The following is a 25,390-nucleotide window of genomic DNA, read 5'->3' on the forward strand; positions in this document are numbered from 1 at the left end:
TATTATAAATATGTTTTAGAAACTAAAGGTAATTCATCCTGCTGTTGGTTTGTTTTCTCTAAATAAGGCAAACTTTTCCTTTAAAAAAAACACAACTGATGTTCACAAATAAAAGCTCCAAAGTCAGCATCTGCGTTCAGAATTTCTTGACTTTTGACATGGAGTCTTTGTCGAAAAAACAAAACAGAAGATAAAACATCTTGTTCTTTAAAGAGTCAGATTAGAGCCTTTCCAAATAAAACTTCTGTCTTCTTTTTGACTGTTTGCATCCATAAAGAAGAAAACTGTGACCCATTAAGTCTCAGGTAAAGTAGTATTTCCTCGTTTATTCAATAATGACATGATAAACTATCCAGATGTTGCAAAGATGTGAAACATTCAGATGGTGGCGCTGTGAGCGGTATGGAGTTGGCAGCTCAGTGCTGCTCAGAATAGAATGATAATTGTGCTCAGAGATGATAGAGGTTTGCTGGTCATTAAGAGGCAAAAATGTAGCGTAAAATTGACGTGTCGATAGATTCCTGACGCGTTTCTTCCCTTCAAGTCTTATTAACCTGTATCCGAGTCGCTCTGAGGTGACGACAGAGGCAACACGATGAAGATGGGGAAAGGTTGGAATGAAGAAGCAGTGGATGAAGTCAGGAGGGATGAAGGGGTCCAGACTTTCAGTAGATGTCTGGGAGATCCTTGTAGTTCCTGTTGAAGTAGTCACCATTGTAGATCCAATCCTGATTGCCGGTGTGCGGGTTGGTGCTCAGATGGAACCATCTGAAAAGACAAACTCACTTTAGTTTCAGTTTTTCTATTAGTAAGTTACTGTTTGGATAATTTGATTTCAGTTCTACTAGTATAAGTTGTACCCATAAAAATGAGTCCCAAGACTAGCCAACTTTATTCTTCTTTTTCCTGCACCCTTTTTCCACATTTGGCTTATTTTTTGTCATGTAAAACAATACAGCATGTTCATCTGAGCATTGTTTGAGCATTTAAGAATTCTAAATGATTATTGTTTTTGATTTTTTTTCTCATTTGGTGTTGATGCTACAACAAGTAGTTTAAAACAAATCTGAAATAAAAGGCACATTTTATTTGATCTGCAATCTTTTACTTTTTTTATTTTACCTTTTAATTGATGTTTAAATAAAGTTTTTTTTTATTATTATCTCTGCATTTCCTGTGGATTTGTCTATGAAATACTGTCCAGCATATAAAGAGGAGAACACAGCTGTTAGTTCCATTTTTTGCCCCAAGCTGGTTATTTTGCTTTATTCTGTTTTTAATTTTTTTCTTAATATTTAAACATGAGGCTGTTGAACTATCAAACTGGACTTATTTTTCAGCAGTTTAAACAAGAAAGAAAAGTGTGAAAATGTTCACGTCTGCCTGAGAAAAGTGTCTAAAGTGTGTAGTGAGGGGTTTTCCATCCTTAAAACATCAGTTATCTTACTCTTTAAATTGTAACCCCATCGATGAACGAGGGAACATCGTAATTTCCTTCAGCTGTGGAGCTGTGTTTTAGCCTTGAAGCAAAATACATGATTCTAGGGATTGTAATATCTGATGTGTTTGCTTTTATGCAGTAAAAAAAAAAGCATGTTTCAGAGGTTATCGTTCATCTTTTTATGTTTTCCATTTATCCTTTGTGCATGTGTGTGGTTGTTACCTTGTTGACCAATCCTCATCATTCTTTGCTCTCTCCTTTCTGGCAGCTCTCTGTTTCTCCTCCAGCCTCTCCTTCTCCTTACTGGCTTCATCTGCAGATGCAGAAACAATCAGGAAAATGTGCTACTGTTTGTTAAAAGGATAAGGAAAGAATTGTGGAACAATAAATGTTTCATTTCAGGTTAATATAGTGGTGAACAGAGTTAAACATTCAGATTTAGAACCTAAAGTCAAGTCCAGGTGAGAGTGACGCAGGAATGCTGCAGCAGGTGGCAGCGTTGCCTCGGTAAACGTTTAAGTTTTCATTGCTCAAAGTAAAACATCACAGCAAAGAGGTTTCCTCATTTTCAAACATTCAAACAAAATATTAAATGATACATTTAAAAATGAAATGTCAGGTATTTTTTCTAGCAGAAGAGTTTGGATAAATAAGTTACTGTGCCATGCTGCTAGGACTTTTCAGATGAAATTACACAGAATTACCGATGTTTCCGTTTTCCATGGCTCTGATGTCAGGCCTGAAGCGACAGTCAGTTGGGGCCAACATGGCTTCCATGCCCGGCTCCAGCTCGTTGAGCGACATCGCAAATGTTGTGAAGTTGTACATCTGAAGGACGACGTGGAATGAAGTGAAGTGAGCGCATTTTTTTTCAATGCACCATGTGTTTTTTTGACCAAATAACAATATCAATCAAAATCAAAGTGGGTTTTTTAAAGATTTCCTCTATACAACCAAGTTATTTTATAGCACTGACAAGAGTGTGTTATTCAATGTGTTCCATGTGCAGGTGTAGTTGTGATGTCATACTCTGGAAGAGTGCGCTGGTCTGGAGTCTATCCTCCACAGAAGAGTGCTTCCTGGAACCACAGAGACAGTCTCTTGGACCTCAGGCATGTTGTCAGCTTCATCGTTTTCTGATCTGCGAAGCTCCTCCTGTAATAATACAACCCAGTTTTAGAAGTGCTACACTCAAAAATAATAAACTTGTATATTTACCAGGGCTGCGCGATATGAGAAAAACTCACGATTTGTGATATTAGTGATCAATATTGCGATGACGATATAACTTGTGATACAAGAACAAATAGCAAAACAACAAAATACATAATTTGCATTTTACTGCAACAGTTTAATTTAATTAGGAGTCAACATAACTTAAATTATGCTCCAAATGACCCTCGTCTACAACTAACATAAAAGGGCTTCATTCGATTGGTCAAGTGCATAAATGGATTTACGGTATTTGATTTGTTAAATACTTCAAACTACCATAAGATTGTTTCAGAACATTTAAGGTAACCATTTATTGCAATTTTTACTGACTTTTGCGGTTCGCGTATTCCACAGCTTGATATTGCGATAACCATAAATTTGCAATTTCTTGTTCTGGCCTAATATTTACTTTCTTTTTTCCAAACAAAAATGGAAATAAAGACAAGAGTTATAGACAGACAAAATAAAATAATGTGCTTAAAGAGGACACATTCCCACCTGTAATTGTATTTATATAAATGGGTTTAAAGTTTTTAAATGTCAAAACCTTCCATTTGAGGACTGCAGTATGTTTTCTTTGATCTGTTTTCCAACATCAAGAACGTCTGGATGTAATTTCCTTTTTCTTCCGGTGTGTTTCATGTAGATTTGCCCATTTTTAGTTTGTATCCACCCATAACGGCAGTTCTGACTAATGCTTAGTTTTTCCAGAATGTATCTCACATTTAAAAATCACACAAAAACCTGGCCAAAAAAAAACAGGATTATTTATGAGGAATTAAGAAAAAAAAAAAAAAAATACATCGATATGTAACTTAAAAAAATGTGTAGCAGATCAAAAAACCCAGAATTACTCACATTTTTTTGCTTCTTATCTCCTTTCTTCTCTGATTTCTTGTGGGCCTCGTAGGCCTGAGGGTCCACACTCCACATGCACTCAGTCCACTTCCCATAGATGACACAGTGTTTCTTTTTACTAAAAAGAGAGCAGATGAGCAAGAAGGACAGGAAGAGGAAGTGTGTGTGTGGGGGGGGTAAGATAGAGGCCAAAATTAGATCAAAAAAAGGAAGGGGGGGGGATAGAATGGTGAAGATGAAAGAGGAACATATGACGAAAAAAAGGAGCAGGAACACAAAAAAAAAGGAGGCAATGAGGAAAAAAAGTACAGTTTAAAAAAAAGTACAACAAATGACATATCTTGTAGAAAACCACAAACGTTTTAGTGAATGCAAACTAACTTCTTGTCTTGGATGTATCCTTCTACTTTGTGCAGCTCTTTGCCAAACATCCCACATGGTTTGAAATTCAATACACACTTGTCTCCAGTTCTGTCGAGGAAAAAAAATAGTTTTTTTTTACTAGAATGGAAGAAAAAATAAGTTAACTTTTTCCAGAGGAGCCAAGCTTTTAAGACAAACTATATCCTTCAACAATAATAGTGTTGCTGTATTTAGCTCATAAATTAAAGCTATTTTCTCGCCCCGGAGTGGCAGACATTTTTTTTAATCAGTAACAATAAGAAATCGCTTCACAACTCAAAGACAACACGTGTGACGTGGCTTCATAGTGCAAATAATGGCTAATGGGGGTGGCGATGATCTTTTCAAGCCCACACTAAGCAAGCAAGCAGTAGTCTCCACTCCAGAATGAAACAATGAGAAATAGTAAGTCTGAGGCGTGACAGGAATGCTGAAAAGCTGGTGAGTGGCATACAATACAACAGAGCTGCATCTGAATGCACGGTTTCTTCAGGAATTAGTGATGGAGAACTGTACTTAAAGACGTACTTCTCCAATGAAAGTTATGTTTTTATCTTGCATTTCTGAGTATTTCTCCTTTTAAACCGCTAAAAAACATTGGCAAAGGCGGTCTTTTCAAATTAAGGGCCAAGAAGCGCATGAGCACGCTCCCTGATCTGCCCCGTCCAGCATGCACAAGGTCAGGTGCGGCAGAAAAGAAGATGGCTCATTGCTGCTTAGCCTGCATGTGTTTTAAGTGCGACCAAGACTGGAATTTGTTGTTGGCCGCACATATTCATAACTAAACTTAAAGTTAAAGTCCCCTTAGCTGTCATGCTCCTAGGTGTTTGAAATGTGTTCTCTGCATTTGATCCATCCCCTGGAGGAGCGGTGAGCTGCACAAAAAGCCGTTCTCAGGAACTATTTGGTGGTTTAACCACAACCAGAACCGTAATCCTAATCTTTAACCCTCCCTCTGAATCCGTTTGACCAAGAAAACAGTTAAGCCCTGACCGCACATACAGTCAGGACCATAAATATCTGGACAGAGACACATTCCTTCTAATTTTGTTTCTGTACATTACCACAGTGAATTTAAATAAATCAACTGAACAAAAAAATTGCATAAAAATGTGAAAAACTAAAGCATTTTTTAAACACAATCCCTTCATTTCATGGGCTCGTAAGTAATTGGACAAATGAAATAACTGAAAACAAAATGGTCATTACTAATATTTGGTTGAAAAGCCTTTGTTGGCAATGACAGCCTGAAGTCTTGAACTCATGGACATCACCAGATGCTGGGTTTTCTCCATCTAAATGCTCTGCCAGGCATTTACTGCAGCGGTTTTCATTTGCTGTTTGTTTGTGGGCCTTTCTGTCTGAAGTTTAGTCTTCAACAAGTGAAATGCTGCTCAATTGGGTTAAGATCAGGTGACTGACTTGACCATTCAAGAATATTCCACTTCTTTGCTTTAATAAACTCCAGAGTTGCTTTGGCTGTATGTTTTAGGCCGTTGCCCATCTATATTATAAATCGCTGCCCAATCAGTTTGGCTGCATTCACCTGGATCTGCGCAGACAGTGTGTCTCTGAACTCCTCAGAATTCATTGTGCTGCTTTTGTCCTGTGTCACGTCATCAATAAACACTAGTGTCCCAGTGCCACTAGCAGCCATGCATGCCCAGACCATCACACTGCCTCCACAGTGTTTTACTGATGATGTAGTGTGCTTTGGATCATGAGCTTCTCCACGCCTTCTCCATACTTTTCTCTTCCCATCATTCTGGTAGAGGCCGATTTTGGTTTCATCCGTTCAAAGAATGTTTTCTCATATTTATGGCTCTGACTGTATTTGGAAAATTACGTGTGAATAGTCACGCTCTTTCTGGCATTTCATTTTATTTGCATTGCAAGTGAATTCAACCATATGCATGTGCTAGCATCAAACCAGGTCTGAGCCACAGCCAGTGCTGCTTGCTGCTGCACTGTATTCTAAATTATGTTATTTTACAGCATTTTTTAGGGGCTTATCAAAGTTCTTTTTCATGTGTAATTTTCTTAAACGGCAGGGTCTGGTACACACATTCGTTTTAATTCTACACATTTTGAAAAAGTCTCGATTTGGAACCAAAAATGTGTCACTTTTTAGCATTTCTTTATCACTAAAGAGAAACTTTTGAGAATAGAGACTTTCAGTCAGTATCAATTGTGCTCCCCTGTGTGTCAAGCTCTTCTTTCATGCAAGACACAGCTATCATCATCAGAAAGGCAGGATCAATGACGCGGTAACCGCCCAGCACCAATGGCCACCCCCTTTTGGAAATAGTGGTTTAGGATAAACATGAAATATGGCTTTTTAAGACATTTAGGTTGTGGAGTTTTGGTTAAAAACTTCATAATCATACTTAAAACAAGTCCCACTCATAACTCTAAAGGTGAATTTCTAATCAATTCCTTCGGCTCTGCAAAAACTACGTCCAAGAAAACAACACAGGCTTTTTGATTTTGGCTAAAAACAGCATAATCATAGTTAAAAGACAGCTGGGAACACGTTAAACAAATCAAAAGATGATTGGAGTTGATCTGGTTACATCTTTGCAGATGGTTCAGAGAAATTCATTTACCTGTGGTTGACTATTTCCACGTTACCATACTGCTCTATCCACAGTTTCCCTAATATGATGTTGTGCACACAGCAGTAAGGGTTGCTCCATGTGTAAGCTTCTTTATGCCTAAATGACAAAAAATTTGAGTTTCAACAACATGCCATAGCAGGAAATGCAAAGTAAGTTGTGTAAATATGACAATAATTTGTTTTAGACTTTTTTTTTTTTTTTATTACGCTTTTTATTGCCGTACTTGATGATCTCTAGTGTGATAGTCCCTTTAGGTTCCGCCTCAACACTCTTTCCCCAAAACTTGAGTTTGGGATAGATGGAACCATGGAAAGCAAAGTCCCCAGCCAAACCCTCTGCGTGGAAGGCACTGACAGGAGGATGATGGGACACCTGCTCCGATATTAGCCGGAAACCTTGCTCCTCCCTATCGACAGTGAAAACACATATTCTGAGTGCCAAGACAGGAGAAGAGCCTCGGGAAAATTGATGCGTCAATCTTTGTTTACCGGACAAGTTCATAGGTTTCTCCCAGCAGAGGGTTGAAGGGCTTTCCAGTTCTGTCCCACTGAGATGCCACTGCTGACACAGCAAAAGCAGCTACTGCCTAAAACACACACAAAGGATTTAGTTTGTACTTATGGAGACCTGGAAGTAGGGTAAAAAAAAAGAAATAAACTCTTCTTTGTGTGGATAGTCTATTTGTATTCATACTACGATGAACTGCACCAGAGTTCATCTGCAAGTCTACAGATTCCTTTATTCTCAGGAGAACCAAAAAATTACAATCTGAGGATCAATTAAAGAGAAAGAGAGAGAGAAAGACAAAGAGAGAAAGAGCGAGAGAAAGAAAGAACGAGAGAGAAAGAGAGAGAGAGAGAAAGAAAGAAAGAGCGAGAACATTTTTTACCTTGATTAAGGCCCAAAGCCCCTTAAAAGAATTTAAAAATGAAAGAAAGAAAAAAATCTGATCAAAATACAATCTAAAAAGATGATTATATAGCTTTGATTTCATTGATTCATATTTTTTCCTTTTCTAAATGACATCATGTAATTTTATCCATTTGGCCTTTTAAGGAGCATCTTCAATCTCTTTAGCAGATTAACTAAAAAATGCTGATGACTTCCTGCGTGCTCCATCCCTATGTCATTGTTTACTGGTGATTTTCAATAATATTTAAAGCAAAAAAGGGGTCAAATTGGATTAAAAAAAACCCAATAGGTGTAATAATTAATATAAGCTTGTTTCTTGAAAGCAAAAAAAAACATTTTGAGTTAATGATACTGCAATCCATCATCTGCAATTAGAGGATAAATTCACTGAAGTGTCAAAGACGTCTCTGACCTGCATTCGCTCGATGGAGTCGGACAGCGAACAGGCTTTGTTGATGAGGTAAGTGTGTTCCATGTATTCCGTCATTCTCTGCAGAAAACTTAGAGGCTCATTGAAGGCAATAGGCATGGTGATCTTGGACAATTCCTGAGGAAAAAAACACATTTCAGAATTTAAATCTCATCAAATGAAATCGTGTGTTTTAACCATTTTACTGTTGAGTTTGATGTTTGGAGACAGCTAAAAAACAACAACAACAACAAAATCTCCACTTGTGACGTAGAAAGTAGAATTATGCTGTGTAGAGATCAATGATCATTGGATACTAATGCACTGCATTTATTATACAAGTCCTTAAATCTTTCCATACCTGATCTAATGTATTGAACTTGGGGGGAAATGCAAATAAAATATATGTAAATTCAATTTTAATTTTAACAAAAAAGCAACAAGAATATTCACAGGAAGTAACTATTGGAAGCCTTGTACTCCACTATTTTTTTCCAAAGACAATAAAATTCACAGATTTAGTAACATAATAATTCAAAATTAATATTCAAAGTGCAAAAAGGCAAATTTATTATAATTTAAAACGATATGCAACTTTCAAAAAACCAAAATTTAGAGCTAAAATCAAAATAATTTCAACCACAAATCCAACAGGCTTTAAATATAAACATATCATTAAATATAGGTTGGGTTTTTTTCAGACATTTAAAAAAAAGAATCTGTTGTATTTTTTCTTTTTCTTTCTCGTTTGGAGAGAGGGGGGAACGCTTTAATACTGTAGTTAAATAAAAGGGTTGTAATTTTTTTAATTGTTTTTGGGGGGGCGGGGGGGGGGGTTGTAATTGCTTAGGAGAATGAAATTAAAAATATAAAAAGATAAAAGAAAAATGTAAAAAACATAAAAACATTTTCTTAAGATCACATCACCCTTACCAGTCCAATACATTTCTTTAAGATACTCCAGACACTGACAGTATTTCTGGAAAACATGGGTGCAGGTAAAGAGGTTCTGGAAAGAAAAAGAAAGAAGAAGCGTAAAAAACTGTTGCACATAAATTGTCAATATGTTTCAATAACTTGGTACATTTTCTGTTAAGTAAACATATATTACATAGAAATCCCCCATTATTTTTGTTTTATTCAGAAGTGGTACATTTCTGCTATGCATGGGGGGGGGGTCGATTTGCATCTTCTGGAAAAATTCTTTCATGAATAGGTTTACTCATTTGGATACATGTTTTCCCCGTTTTATTTTGAAAAAGTATTCGATTTTTACTGTACAAAAACAAAGAAAAACTAAAACCAGATGGTGACACTGACAGAACAAAAGTAAAAAAAGCAAACCAGTAATGAAATGTTAAAAATGTCTTCCTGCATTCTTAATTCTGCCTCCTTTCTGTCTGAAACTGTACCAAACAAACGGGGGTGGGACAGCCACCAGAACAGTCACCTGGTTACAGCAGAAAACTTTTCTTTGGTTTTGTTTTCCCCCATGACAGTAGGAATGCAGCTTAGGTATGTCGTTGTACCTGTGTTTCTTGATTCCATTCTTGTTTGGCACTGATCCATTGTTTCTGTGACTGCTGCAGTCAAACTGTGCATCTTTGAAACTGGCCTCAGACAACCCCTCGTACGACTCATCTGAATCCAGGCCTGTAGATGGACAAAACGAACGCCCTTTAGTTTAATCTAAAATTAAAGTCAAACGACAAATGGCTTTGTGTTTTCAACCTGAATTAAGGGCGCTAAACAAATAAATAAAGTTTGAGTTGGATCCTCTTAAAAGGCCTATACCAAGCTATTCTTATGCTTTTTATAGTAAATAATATCCATGTGTATGATAATGGATTACTTTTGTCACACTAATTAACTATTTTTAAAAAATTAAATAATAAATTGTTAAATAGTTATCTCTGAGGCCCCGCCTTTCGCTCCATGTGGGCGTGGCTCAACCTAGAGCCGGCCTCGGCAGCATGTCTGCGTCTCGCCCATGAAAACAAACATCCCAACCTTGGCAAAGATGGACGTGCATGTTGTGCATATAAAATCGTTTAGCCAAACACCACTAGCTCCATGGAGAAAGTGGGTGTGTGTTAGCCTGGGGGCGGTGCTGGAATTGCAGAATCTTCCTGGAAGGGGCTGTTCTCACTGGTCTATGTCAGCTCGTGAGAACCCGCTGGTTTTTGCGGCTTGGGAGTGGCTGCTGCTCAGAGAGGAATACTCAGAAATCTGTGAATGGATCAAAATACCGCTTTGGGGGTTTCTTTTTGTGAAGAATGAACATTTTAATACACTTAAAAGCTCAAAAAATTGATTTTGCATGCCCTTTAAACGGCCCTTTAAATGCTTTGTTTGTCCTATTTGAACATTACAGTTGCCGTTTGCATCTTGCTTTGCATTAAAGGGACTTTATGCCTGAATTTGACTTGCAAATTTTATTGATCATCTGGAAAAGATTACACTGTAACTTCTAACCAAACACAGCAGTGGATCATCGTTTCTGTCTTTAACATTCTGTTTTCAACATTGATTCCACTGTTGAAGACAGTGACGGAAAACTAACTGCCTGTCAGCTTCAGGCGTGATTTTAAAATTCTAGTTTTTAAATATTTTCATGGATTGGAACGTTCTAAATTATTAACAGATCTTCTCAGTTCCTACAAACCCTCCAGAACTCTCAAATCCACTATTTCTGCTTTCTTATCTAATCCCACTATGAGAATTTGGACTCACAACAAGGCCTCTTTTCAGTACTGTGGTCCTCGTCTTACCTGAGGATAAGAGTTTCTGTATCTGTGGAGACTTTTAAATGCAAAATAAAGAGTCATCCTTTTAACTCTTACATAAATCATTTACATAGCTTATTTATTTGTTTTTTTAAAGCTTTTATGCATTTGTACTTTTATTAACCTATCTTTTAATACAGTTCCTTCTCAAACCATTAGCCACAGTGATCTCTTACCATCCTTTGTTAGTCTTTTGATTGCTGTTGTTTTTGTCTAATGTTATTTTATAACTTCTTTTTGCTTTAACCCATGTTTATTATGTTTGTCTTATGTCAAGCACCTTGCGTTCTACGCATGTTTATGAAAGGTGTCGTGCAAATGAAGTGTTTCATTAATTTAATGAATATTAACACAAGCAGATTAAAAAATGGAGTTTTGTTTGGGTCGAGTTTCTTTAATATATTTGTAGCACGTGAAACAAAGTGATTTTAATTCACTAGCAGCCTGTCTGAACACAGCTGGGTTGATCTCCAATGATCCTCATCAGAATAATGAGGCTGAATGAGGAATTAGTCATTACCCTTCAGCCACTCCTGTACATCCTTAAAAACAGTGATGGGTGGAGCTGAGGACAAGTTCAGCTTAACACTAACCTTAAATCGACCAGAGTTCACCTTCAGTGAGGAGACACACGCCTACACGTGAGGCTTTTAGGCGTGTATCCCTTAGAGACACACAAGTCAGGCTAGAACTCAGGCGAGTTCAATTAAGTTCCACAAGAAATAAATAAAGAAATCAATAAATAAAATATATAACAATTTTGTGTATTTGTGCAGTACGATATCTCAATCATATTCATGAAAAACCTATATCATAGTCATTACCCGTCATACCCTTTACTCAGAAATATTATTACAAAAGACTCCAAACAGCAATATTTAAAGCCTGACAGGTGGCAAACATTAGATATTATACTAGTTGAGCATTAATCAGCCATGTCAATATTTATCCACTAACAGGAACAGAGGTAACCCCAGAAACAAGGATTACTGTTCAGTAAAAAATCCAAAGCCATAAGGGCGTCTCACAGAAGGTCCAGCATTCACATTCTGTCATTCTATGAAACCTGAAATACTCCCCAAACCGCTGTGTAAAAAAAAAAAACCTGAAACTCTGTTGCAGAAGAGCAGTAACTTATTAGTAATAATCAGAGAGAAACTAAATCTCTTTCAGAAAATCTTTCAATTTCTGCTAAGAAAACAGTCAATAGATTCAACTACATTGGAGAACGTGAAGGGATCAAATAATAACATGTTAGAGTTTTAGAGGCTGATCAACAAAAGCACATAAATTATTATAGCACATTAGAAAAAATGCAAACAAAACAAATTAGAATAATGTCAAGAAAGGAGGTCATAAATCACAATGGAAGCCATGGGATTTTAATTTGAAAATCCACACAGACTTTCCTCCAAACAAAATAATCAAATTAATACATTTTTAGTCATGTCTGTTCTCTGTAAGACTGGCTCTTTATTTAAAGGTCTTAACACAATTTTCAATGTTTAAATTGAACACTGAATCATAAATTGAAATTCCTCTTAAAAAGGATTTGATTTCAATTAACAAAAATATTCCCTTGTACTTCCATTGGAGAGATTGTTTCATACTTAGCTTATATGTAAAAGAAAAGCAATTTTCTGAAAAGTGGCTTATTTAAACAAAATAGACTGAAAAGGATAAGTTTAATTCATAAAAGTATAATGAGAAGCTGTCAACATTAAGGTGCAGTTTAAGGTCATAACAAAACTGCACCTGATGCTAATGCTAAGGTACTGATTACTGATGAATGAGCTGCTGTCACTTTAGTGTATGAATAAAATCACAAAAAGTCTCAGAATCATTTCCAAAATTAGAACAATATTACGGATGTAACAGCAGATATATCTAATTTTCTATATTTGATTTTATTTAGTGCTATTTTTGAATTGCTTTTTACCATCCTGGGTAAGAAAATCAAAAACAGTCTGAATCTGAGGATTTCAGAGTAAAATGCGTGTTTTCAATGATAAACTTCTCAACGTGTTTCTGTTCATAAATATTAAATTGATCATGGAGCTCAGATTATATTCCAGTGGGGTGCACGGAGTTCAACAACAAAGCTTGAATTACTACCAGAGGATCACATTCCTTTAAAAAGCAAATACTTTTTTTTTTTGCTGTTTCAATGGATTAGTCTGAAAATCAGAAAAAATATATAACAACACAGAGAGACAGTCCATCATTGAACCTAAATTTAAACTTGAGGAAAAATCTGTGGAAATGAAAAAAAAAATTTTTTTGCAAGTTAAAAGACTAGACTAAAAATATACACGGTTTGGATCATACAACTAGAAAAAAAAAAAACATTATCATGGCTTATTAATTATTAATCTAATAAAGTAGACTGAAATAGTTGAAAAGCAGTGGTAGATTGTGAATTGAAATTGTTGATTTATGTATCGTCTTTAAAGCAGTTTACCTAAAGTTTTTTAACTAATTTGTTGACATGTTTTCAGAGAGGAAATATTTGTATTTGCTTACAAAGTAAATCTGTTGAAAACATACACATAATGTGGCAAAAACAACAGCTAAAAGGATAATATCAATGACCCACAATGGGTACCCACCTGTAACGGCGTCATAAAACTCGTCCTCATTGCTCATCTTCCAGAGTCAAAACAGACCAGTTGTTTGGTACAGATGCTCAACTTCTAGCACATGATTCTTTTGGCGACGGCCCGGTTCTTCTGAAGGGGCGACCTTCTGACCAAGTGTGCTTTGGAGTGGCAGTAGGTTAAAGTCAAATCCTATGACTCTATAAAAGAAGAGCCTGACGTCAGGCAGACGATCCTGTCAGTCAGATCAAACCAGCTTGTCTGTTGTCTGAGAGCAGCTAGAAGGCTGGAGGGTGAGGGCTCAGTCTCTGTGGTGTTGATGATCAGAGCAAAATTAATAACCTGTAGAGGGAGAAAAAGAAAATCTTAAAAAGAATGAAAACTTCCATTGGAGACATCATTTCCCACTTAGCTTATTTGTATTCAGTTTAGACTTTTTCTTTTATGTATGACCCAAAATCCTCAAGGTTATGTCCAACAATCTGAAAGCAGAGCTGAAAATCAGCTGTGTCCGTCTGAGCAGGAGCCTGCTCCATCATGGGCCAATAAGTGCAAACAGAGCTTTCCAGTGCAGCGGTTACATAACCCAGTCACTGGCAATCTGGGTCTTTGTGACACCACATGGTCTATTAGTCCTGCAAACATTAACCTTTAAAGGCCCAAAAAGGAATAGCTCAGTCTGTTTGCAAAATCTCAACTTGAATTTTTTAACAGACCAACTCAGTTGTTTAGTGTTCCAATCCTTAACCCTAAACAACACGGACACGGATGCAAATGTTTTAAATCATATTTTCATTCAAGAGAAAACGGCAGCTTAGTTAGTGAAGGAAAAAATGAAAACAAAAACTGTCTTTTATTGATACATATTTAAAGTACAAGTACAAACATGGGTATTTACAATTAAAAGTAATTATGTTGTCATCTGTTACATTGGTATGTACATATATAGACTCATCCTCTTCTATTCTTAATTTGTTGTTTTTCTTATCAAGTCCAGATTAATCATCCAAAAGTTTTATCTATTTATGTATAGTTAAAAATATATTCTGTTTGTTTTCTTTGGCATTTTAAAGTAAACCAATCCAATCCAATGTCTTATATAATAATAATTAGGCGATGCAAATGTGCATGTTTTTTTTCCCACTCTTAAAGTATTAAGGAGCATACAGACTTTTTGTTGGAATAAGTTAGAGGTTAATTTGCTGAAGTGTCTTTGATTTGACAAATGATACACAAGAATTCTTAATTCACTTTTTTGAATTTGGAAATGAGTTTTTAACTAAAATGACTCAAGTTTGGTCTCAAATCTGCATCAATTTTTCTTAAATAAATAAGGACCTTGATGACATATTTTGGGCAAGTACCTTTATCTATACTGTAAAACAGTTTGTGAAAGAAACATTTATATTTAGCTAAAAAGGTAAACAATAATATCTGCTTTTCTTTTTTTTTTATTCAACAGTAAAGTAGTTCCTAGTCCAAAGAACCTTTTAAATGTTTGGACATCAGTTAGAAAAACCAACAAATAAATAATATATAAGTGTGTAAAATGCATAATTATTAACAATATATTATAGATTTTTCTCCCCTACAAAGAAATGTCAATGAAAAATGAAAAAAAAAAAACACTGCGGATTTCAGTCAAACTATCCAGTGATTGATTGTTTTCATGGTATCAATAAGCCACAGGCTAAACTGTCAAATGTTTCAGAAAAACGGGGATAAAAAGTGAAGATAAACTCAAGACATCACAGTGGAGCTGGTCGTACCTTTTGTTTGAAAATGTGCTTCATGCACACCCACTTTCAAATCCCTGATAAGTGCGGAAACAGTTAGTTCTGACCTGCTTTAAGACAGGTTCAAACTGCTTTAAAAGTTCGATTATTTGATGGAATTCATAAAAAGCTACTTTTCTTTTTAAGAATGAGTCACAAAATTATTTACAATCCTTGGCTGAAAATGTTTACAACTTGTGCCATTATTAAAAAAAAATAAAAAAATAAAAAACATTTATGAATATTTACAGTTCTACAATTCAAACATACCTGGAAAACATTTTTACTTGACAAGTTATCAGATTCATAGAGACAGGGAGCGAACAGCAGTTCTTGCTTTCCTGTGTTCAGACTTAGCTGGACAGACTAACCTTTAACCTTTATCAGAGACGGGGAACACCTGTCAGCACACAGATGAACCTTTGTCTGCACAGATCGATATGAAAGGCAGGATGATAGCCGTTAACCTGCTACTCAAACATGTATACAACTACATTTTTATACCTACATTATATGTTTTTCTTACATATAAGAAAAACATAATGTATTTGTTAGAGTTAAAAAAAACAAAGGTATGATTCCCGGTAGGCGCGATGAGCTTATTCCAGCGTGGGTTCCTAGGCAAGACCCTTCACGCTACTGTATTTATAGACTGTGCCGGTCCATTGAAGCTGATTTGCTATAGATATGCCAAAAGCTGTGCACACATGATCAGTGAAAATGTCTTCAAAAATTAGAACATTTAATATTTTGTAGAAAGTTATAGCTGTTGAGGTTTTAGAAAATGTTGGATCAGCAGGAGGTACAAAGTGCATTATCCTGTCAGTTTGGACTCCATTGGACCATTCATCTTTTGAATTAAGAAACAGGGACGCAATTAAGACACAAACAAGTAAATGGGGACACATTTTTAACGATTATCTTCCAGAAGAGCACAAGGAAACAACAGGAACAAACTTTTTAGGAAAAATAACTGCTATAATTAATGGTGTAACCTTTACACCAAGTACAAAATTGGCAAACAAGCCAAACCCAGTCTATAAATGTTGTCTTTTTACTAAACTCCTCTTTGTATTTGATAATTGTGCAGATAATTTGAGTGGATTCACACCCACCCACAGACTGCAAAGCTTTCTGATTGGCTACAGAAGTCTCAGTTCATACCATTTGCTCTGTCCTACAGGCTGGCTGGCTATTACGCAATCACAACAGACATGGCACCACACACACACACACACACACACACACACACCACAACACATCTCTCCCCGACTTGGCCAAAGCTTTTTTCACATAACCCAAACTTTCGCTGGTCTTTCTGACAGGGAAAAAATTTACTCTAAAACTATAAACCACAACAGAATACACTCATTTTATAGGTATTAAATAATAAAGAAAGAAAATAAAGCACCCTATACCGTGACCTCATTAACTTCATCCTTTGTCAACCTAACCCAACAGATCCTTTCTTATATTTACAACAACACGCCCTCTTTGGCAGCAGCCAAACCTGCCAGGACACAAACCACAAAGTACCTGCATTATTTATGCAAGCATGCAATCTTCTTTGGTTCAGAACACTAATGTTTTTTTTGTTTTGTTATGCAGTCCATCAAAGGTGGACAATACTAAGAGCCAGTGGCAAGACGGCACATGACAGGGCCACACAAACCAGATCCAGTACAGTAAGTCTGAAACAAAAGCAGAGCTCTGCAACAACAGCTGCACACCTGTCAGGTCTACAGCATGTACAATTTCCAAACTCATTAGCACCAAGCAGCATGGTGATCTGTGGCTTTGCATTTACATCCATTTGCTGAATAATTTAACAGCAGCTTCTTCTTTGTGTATTCTGCCTTTACTTTGCTTTTGTTCTTTTAAAAACATCCCCGTCAGCAATTTTTTGTTAGTCTTTGATTTTATAGAAAAATAAAATTTAACTGGTTACATGACATTATTGAATTTTTACAAAATGTTGCTACATAAAAGAAACTATGTCACAGTTTCTTGTGACATAGTTTTTTGTTTGATGTCACAAACTTGTTAAGGGGATTTAAGTCTTCTTTTAATTTAAGCTTAATCTGGATAAAGGCGAGCTAAATTGTTTAAACGTTTTATTTTTAACTACAATATGTAAATGAATCACGAAAACTGTGTGAATTGTCCAGTACTGAAGTGTAGTACAGATGATTACAGTCAGAGGCGCAGAAGTGGGTTGGTTGTCAGGAGAGTGAGAATGAGGCAGGATGTGAAGGCAGCCTGAGAGGCATTCTAGAGAACACCAAGCACAGACGGACCACTGTGTTAGCCAAGGTTCAAACAGAGCAGCACTTTGCTCTGGGTTCCCTCTGTGCATTAAATTGAGCGACAAAGAAAAAGCAGACCAGGAGCTGACTATGGTGAGCATAGTTGCTATGGAGATGTCAGGATTACGGGATTGTTGATTCTTTACACACGCAATTGTTGGAAAAGTTAGACAAAATCTGTATAATAAAGGTACGTTGTCGTCCATATATCAGGCTGAGTAACTACATTTGCTATTATGACTTTTGGACTGAAATCAACAAAGATGAAAGGAATTGAACCAAACTTTTTTATGGTTCTATGAAAATTTACATTTAAATTAAATTCCTATTTTAGAATTTTTTATTCAAGAACCTATATTTTTTGGAGGAAACTGTTAAACAGAACAAAAACAAGGATCAATCAGGAAGTGATTTTAAAAACCCTTTAAAGTCCCACACCCCTTTGATCCATTTTGAAAACGTTCCTAGTAGTTTAATTATAATAATACCATTTTTAGCAAAAATCAAAAACCTGAGCCTGAACCTGTCTTTTTCTGACAGCATTTTTTTGTCTGCTCCTGATTCACAATGATCTGAATAAAGAAATACTCAGAAATTTCATTGTTCTTTACATATGTCTTCCACCATCAGAAAAACACCACAAGGACATGTTAAAAACACCAAAAACACAATTTTCCTCTGAGAGGGTCTTCAACCATCGTCGTATTACAAGGCACTACACAAATATAGGTCAATAAAAAAACTTGTTTACAGTATAACCTAGTGATCCATAGATTGCACTAGATTGTTTTCAAACTCCTCCATCATCAGAGCATATACTGCATGTTACAGACATCCGTCCTGCCTGAGGAAAGACACACAGATGGGCAAATCACAAGACCAAAAAAAAGATTGAGAATCAAAAAAGTACAAGTGGCTTCTTATAAGAGCAGGATCTAGAAGTATGACATCAAGTTCACAGTTTCATCACAAGACTGACCTAGTCACTGGTCAGAGCTACTTAAAAGAAGCTTGTTTCAAAGTCCTGATCTTTCAAAATACAACTAATGCAAATTTTAAACTCTGCAGATTAGAAATTAAAAGGTAAACAATAGAATATTGTACAAAGCTAGATTTAAAACAATTGGAAAAAAAGAGCTATAACAGTGAGGCAGATTTAAATACATAAAACTCTTATTTGGAAGTGGTAAGCACTTGCTTTAGTTATTTTTAATATAGCGAGCAATACCTCTGTTGTTTGAAAACAATGCGAGTCTCTCGTGTGCATCACATCTAGTCTATCTGCAGTAAAAGTACATCTGAGTATCATCACTTTAAAGATGCATAGATAAACACAAATCTCACGAGTAATATAGCTAACATTGAAGTTAAAGTCTCATGCTTCATGGATACTATGGCAACCCATGCCAATGATTTACATCTAAATATTTGTAACTGCTTGTTACATCCCTGTCTTTGAGGAACCCCATGTTCTTCTTTAATGCAACAGTGTTTTAGTAAACATAGAAATTCCATGCATGGCTCAGCTCTTGTAGACTTTCATCAGTGACTAATCACCGTTCAAATTAAGAAAGAAGTAGATTGTAACATAGTATTAATTAATACTGAGGAACATCAGGATATTTTTAGTCGTATGTTGTTACAAAAGTCATAAAGGCCAGGCACGAGTTAAAATTATGAAACATTCTTGTACTCCTATAAGTTGTTGTAAGCCAATAAAAGCATATCAAACAAAAATAACCAAAAGACTACAAAAAGTTTCTGCATAACCATTCATACTGTGCATACAGTTACCCTGAAAAGAATGTTTCCTCTTCACACTCAATCACTATGGAAGCGATTCTGTAGCATAATTAAAAATAAAAGTAAAAACCAGAAATGCTTTTTCATTTTCAAAATGAAGCCTTCAAAATGCTTTTTCATTTTCTTCTTCAACACCGCTTATTCTGTCACTTAATTAAAATGATAAAAATAATTGAATTTGACATTTCACTTTCAAAAAGTTCTCTGGTAAATGTGTAGCAAAATTCATTTAGAAATGTCTAATTTGACAATTAAAATGGATTAACAGAAATGCTTTTTAATTTTCAAAATGTAACTGCATCAAATGACTCAAAAATGAAAAATCAATACTTAAAAAATGCTTTTTCATTTCTACTTAAAAACCGCTTATTCTGTGTCATAGTTAAAACGAAAATGCAAAGAGGGGATTGCATTTTCATTTTAACACCCACCCTGCGAACATTGTCGCATTATTCAATTCGAAAAAGCATTTCCAGAGGGGAGGTGGGGCGATGATGTCACTGCTTTCTCTGTGTGTCCGGCTGCTAAGAGACACAGACATGTCTAGGAGCAGTGGAGCTTTGTGTTAGCGGCAGAGAAGACTGCTTTGTGATGGTTGTGAACTTCTGATGATTTTACACAACTTCTCAGGACTACATAGCAGTATTTCCGCCTTCTGCGGTCCTCCTTTGGACCCACCGCGGACAAGCTTTTTTTCTTCGGACCGGCAGCTGCCTTCGCATAGCGGAGAGCTAAGCTCCCGATCGCCGAAGGCGGAAATGCTGCTACGATCTGAGAAACCATCATGTGAATTTGTGTTTCCACTGGTGTCCAGAACAAAATGAAGGATGATGTAATTCCCACATATTTACATCCAAGATGCTCATTGCCCGTTGAGAGTTTTAAGTACCTCCACGGCTAATGTTTTAGCACATATTAGCATAATGCTAACCTGTCTTTCGGGTCCCCCTTGCAGCAAAGAAAAAAGCACTGACCGCACAGATTGAAAAAACATATGATCGAGCAGGCCCTTAAGAATAATCATAACTGTAATAAAAGCACATTTAGAAGATAGTCTCCTGCAGCTTCGCGCTGAGTGCGTGTTGGTCCAACCAGCAAACGTTAGCATGGTGAAATCTGTCTGCTAGCTGTTGATGGGGCTCCAGCTGTCATCGAACAGCAAAATCAGCGCAAAGCTGCAAATAAATATGTAAATATGTGGGAATTACATCATCCTTTATCTTGTTCTGGACACCACTGGAAACACAAATTCATATGATGGTTTCTCAGATCGTGGCAGACCTTCAGCTGCCGGTCCGAAGAAAAAAAGCTTGTCCGCGGTGGGTCCAAAGGAGGACCGCAGAAGGCGGAAATACTGCTACGTAATCCTGAGAAGTTGTGTAAAATCATCAGAAGTTCACAACCATCACAAAGCCGTTTTCTCTGCTGCTAACTCAAAGCTACACTGCTCCTGGTATGTCTGTGTCTCAGCTGGAAACACGGAGAAAGCAGTGACGTCATCGCCCCGCCTCCCCACTGGAAATGCTTTTTCGAAATGAATAATGCGACAATGTTTGCAGGGTGGGTGTTAAAATGAAAATGCAATCCCCTCTGCAGTTACATTTTGAAAATTAAAAATAATTTCTGTTAATCCATTTTAATTGTCAAATTAGACATTTCTAAATGAATTTTGCTACACATTTACCAGAGAACTTTTTGAAAATGAAATGTCAAACACCATTTTCATTATCATTTTAATTAAGTGACACAATAAGCGGTGTTGAAGAAGAAAATGAAAAAGCATTTTGGCAGATTGCTTTTTCACTTTAATTTTGAGTCAAAAAATGCAGCTTCATGTTGAAAATGAAAAAGCATTTCTGGTTTTGACTTTTATTTTTAATTATGCTACAGAATCGCTTCCATAAATCACCCCGTTGGAAATAAAGTGAAAACAATAGTGTCTACATTTTACTTGTGGTCAACATTCCGACAGATAATCACATAAAGTTCACATTTGAGATGGCATTTTTCTGTGACACCTGCGCCCGGATGGCAAACCCGTTTAGTTTTACTCAACAACCTCTTTTGAAATTCTAATTCAATCATTAAAAAAGTTAAGGCGGTTTGGATTTTTAATTTATGGATTTATCTAAAAAGATATAAACAGAGAACAAGCCATACAGGTCCTTGTTCCAGCCAAAGAAGGAACTGGTTTCACTGGCTGACAGTGTTCTACCCCCAGTAAACTGAGACAGGAATCATGCTGGAGAAAGCAAAAATCTTGCATATAGCAGAAAATTCCCAGTCATTCATTTGCCATATGCCAGCAGAATAGTCAGTATAAAGGGGAAATAAAAAGTCAAGAATAAAATTTAAAGATGGCCGAATACTAACTGTAGAAAAAAATGATAAAAATTCTTAATTATTTTTTGGTCATTGGTCAAAAATGAAACACCACATTGATGCAGTATTTTATTTAACATTTGTCTCTTCTGACTAACATAACAAAACAATAAAAAATGCGCAACAAATCAGCACAATGGTTTGCTAATTCAGGAAGTTCTCAAATGGCAACCATTCATAAATAAACGTTGGACAAGCTCTCTGTTGATGGTTGCTTGGACATGACGACACGCAGCAAACAAAAGCAAAACACAGATATTTTATAACTATATTGGAAATTACGCACATCAGACAAAGGAAACTTCTACAAGAATATTTTTGCAGTACACACATTCATATTGTAATAAAAACAAGTCTTTTGGTTGCTAAACTAATTGAAATTCATTTACAAATGATTTTGTTCCTCTTTAGCGTCGATGTTTGAGCTAAATAGGGATTTAGAAAATTTGGATGAAATAATTTCACATCATGTAACCATTCATGCAGCGTTTTCTTTCAGCAATAACAAAATGCGGCTTTCAAAATGTGTTTAATGACACCATGTTCAGTCCCCACTATATTTAACCACATTTTTTCTTTAAACTTAATCCCCAAAATGATGAAATAACATACAATAATTCCTGAGCGCCAAACCTCCAACTTGTAATGGGGGAAAATAAACATTTCATTACAGCTAGCAATGATATCCCCTTTTAACTTGAGTGCATAAAATAAAATCGATCAACTGATTTAAATCACAAGTTCTAAATTGTGCGGTGTTGAAGTGTCAAATACTACAACATGCAACAGTCTCACACTACAGTAGAAGGAAGGAACTGCACAAATACAGACTGATGCTTCTCTTTCAGAAGGAGTCCGTTCCCATAGTAACAAACTATGGGGATAATTAGGGCACCATAGGAAAGAAGACACAAAACAAAATGATAGCAACTGTAATTCCACAGAGATCAGCATGATGTCAGATTAAATGTAACAATAAAACCCACAAGCACCAGTTATTAGAATTGTTTACACTAATTTTATGAACCAAAATATGTGGATGTGTTTACCGTTCATGACGGGATGCTTTATTAAAACAACTTTTTCAATTTCCTTTAGGTCTGAAAGAAAAACCATTATCATTATGTCAATAGAACAAAAAATGAAATATATTGTATAAAAATATAATGAAAACTGCAACAACAAATCATGTGAACGTCAATCAATCAGATAAAATCTTTAATTTTTTCACATGCTTTGGTTAACTCCACTGTGAGTTGCCAGGTCTGTTTGTGAAGGTATCTCTTAATAACGAAAGATCAAGAAAGTGAGGGGGGGATTCTGTAGAAGTCAATGACCTACAGTGACCTGAGCTTGAAGGCAGAGCTTTGTTTAGACTGCTGTGAGTCAGCTGTGAGAAATCAAACAGGCAGGGGGACATTCCCACTGTTTGCTGAGCAGCTCAACGTCATAAAGGCCGTCTTTACCTTTAAGCAAAGAGATGCTGCTATAGAGGCAACCCTTGTTGGTGCAGCAGGCAATTTTGCGGAGTTTCACAATATACTTTCCTTTCTATTTGCGCACCTTGTTGGTCTTCAAGCTCCACATATGGGTTATTTTTAATTGGAGTCCCACTTAACTATCTTTTAAACTCAGCTTTCCCACAACGATTGAATAAAACCGCTTTTCTAGCAATTAAGAAAATCAGACCTCTACTAGCCATCAGTTAAATCAGTAAACAACTCTCTCAAAGCCATTTCCAAATCTCACTCTTCAGGGGTTTTACTCCATTATGTTTTTGCCAGAAATGGAGCCAAAAACAATTTCATAAATATTTGGTTGTGAAAGTCCAAAAATTACCTAAGAAAAATTTCCCCGTTTAGTCCTAAGCCATACACAAGCAGACTGTGACTGGAACTCTGAGCTTTTTGACAGCTAACAAAACAGTTAGCGGGCGGGACACTACAAAAAAGCCAAACAAAAAAAATAAAAAATAAAGCTAACTAGCATGGCTAGCATCAGCCTTTGGACACAAAAGGCTTTACGGTAGAGAAAGGAAAAGAAAGACTTAGAAAGACCCTCGTGTGTTTGTCATCTTACCTCGGCCGTGTGCGAAGTGTGAGTGTTTTGGCAAGCCCACAAAGATAGGCAGGAATGTAGTAAGCAGCCTTGTCCTGACACAGAAGCGGAAGTGGGTGTCTTAAGGGGCGTTGAATGATTGACAGACAGATGTCTCAGCCAATCAAATTAAAAAGAATTCTTCTTTTTCCCTTCGGCTTTTCCCATCGGCGCTGGCCACAGCCAATCAAATTTCAGACACTGAACAAATTTCAGCGAAAAACAAAACAAAACATTAATCTAAAAAATATTCAATAGTTCCGTGCAAAGAACTTCAGCTATGAACATATTTTAATTTGTTAGGTAGTATTCCCCACTTATTATTATCATTATTATTATTATTATTATTATTATTATTATTATTATTATTATTATTATTATTATTATTATTATTATTATTATTATTATTATTATTATTGTTGTTGTTGTTGTTGTTGTTGTTGTTGTTGTTGTTTGCCGTTTTTTCAACAACAACCCAAAAGCAATTTAATGCTTTTTTTCCCTCATTGGTATGGTGACAATATTAAGAGGCAGTGTCTTTACGTTGTTGTTTTTTACTTTACTTAAAAATAATTAGGAATTAATTAAAAGCTGCAAGTTTTTGAAAGATTAACAAGTGTATAGGTTCATGCTCAAGATAATTTGTATTGGAAAAAGTTGGTAATCAAGGCTTCTGTAAAGTAAAAACTTCTTTTTCTGAATTCCTTAAGTAGCTCTGATTGTTTTGGTGGTAGTACTTACATATATTTGTAGTCCTTATTTAAAGTACACATTGTTGTCATGTTTGCTTATGTATGCATTTACATTTGTTTACTCTAAACAGCAGTAAAGTGCAAGAATTAATTACGGAAATCCAAATTCTGGTTTTCTATTTGCAATAAACTAAAAGCAGCATGTTGAGCAAAAAAACAAATGGAACATAAAATCAGGTTCCATCAGAATATGATAACGAATTTACATAATATTATGAATACCTTTAATTATAAAAATGGAAATATATCTATGTAAAAGTATAATTTAAAAAAAGATTTACTATTCTGTTCTTTCAGCATCAGACATTGGGGCCTTCGCTCAATTTACATTACAACTCTGGCCGTGTGACTACAAGGGAAAAAAATTGGAAGGGAGCAGGATTGGAAAAAGAGTGACAGGAGGAGGGGAACAGACAGAGAACACAAGGAAAAATGGCTGCTATTCAGGCTCACAGTGGGACACAGAGTCCTGCTTTTGTACAATAACCGGTACAAAGACTCAGTATGCGCCGCACAAACAAATGATCATGCCGCCACAATTAAACTACAAAAACCAAGTTATTCACAGTGAAAATGAACATTTTACAAATATTAACTTTTGTCATTGTTTAAGTAGTTAACATAATATTAAGGATGCAATTAGAAGTTGACGAGTCACATTTTGTAGCTTTTGAAAAACTACCCAAGGTTGAAGACAAAAGCTGAAGTCAGCAAAACAGCCTTTTGCCCCTTTATACTGAAAAGTTTACGTTTTTCAGTCTTCATATGCAATGTTAAAGTGCCACAAATGACTTGAACGATATTATCTCTATTGTGCAAATAATGACAAGTCTTCGTTCCTTGTTCCATAGTATTGTTCACTTGCCCATTTGGAAGAAATGTCTTTGTACGCTTCCCTCCTCACCACTAGATGGCGATGGAAGATAATTTAACTTCCATCCCAATGCAATTCTCCTTGTTTGTTTTTGTTTTTTTCATTAAAGTGTTATGTGAATGAAGGAAAGTGTTAAAAGAGACTTAAATGCTTAAATGCACTG

The 25,390-nt window shown here is 36.0% G+C and overlaps 1 protein-coding gene across 2 annotated transcripts; it reads right to left on the bottom strand.

The window, feature by feature from the left end:
- Nucleotides 1-301: 301 nt before the first annotated feature.
- Nucleotides 302-23,719, bottom strand: LOC101158354 (oxysterol-binding protein-related protein 2). 2 transcript variants are annotated; one of them, XM_004070319.5, is made up of 14 exons: nt 23,584-23,719; nt 13,251-13,580; nt 9,385-9,508; nt 8,789-8,864; nt 7,859-7,993; nt 7,023-7,120; nt 6,758-6,940; nt 6,523-6,630; nt 3,896-3,985; nt 3,515-3,632; nt 2,471-2,596; nt 2,146-2,269; nt 1,664-1,754; nt 302-768 (listed from the first exon to the last, which is right to left on the bottom strand). In XM_004070319.5, exons 2-14 carry the CDS (start codon nt 13,285-13,287, stop codon nt 666-668), a joined length of 1,413 nt encoding a protein of 470 aa, XP_004070367.1. In that variant the 5' UTR covers nt 13,288-13,580; nt 23,584-23,719; the 3' UTR covers nt 302-665. The 2 variants fall into 2 exon arrangements, with proteins under 2 accessions (XP_004070367.1, XP_078805710.1); XM_078949584.1 differs by lacking the exon at nt 23,584-23,719 and adding an exon at nt 23,344-23,576.
- Nucleotides 23,720-25,390: the final 1,671 nt, after the last annotated feature.

Source organism: Oryzias latipes, chromosome 7, assembly GCF_053564925.1.
Source record: "Oryzias latipes strain Hd-rR chromosome 7, Olatipes_Hd-rR_3.1".
NCBI classification, from domain to species: domain Eukaryota; kingdom Metazoa; phylum Chordata; class Actinopteri; order Beloniformes; family Adrianichthyidae; genus Oryzias; species Oryzias latipes.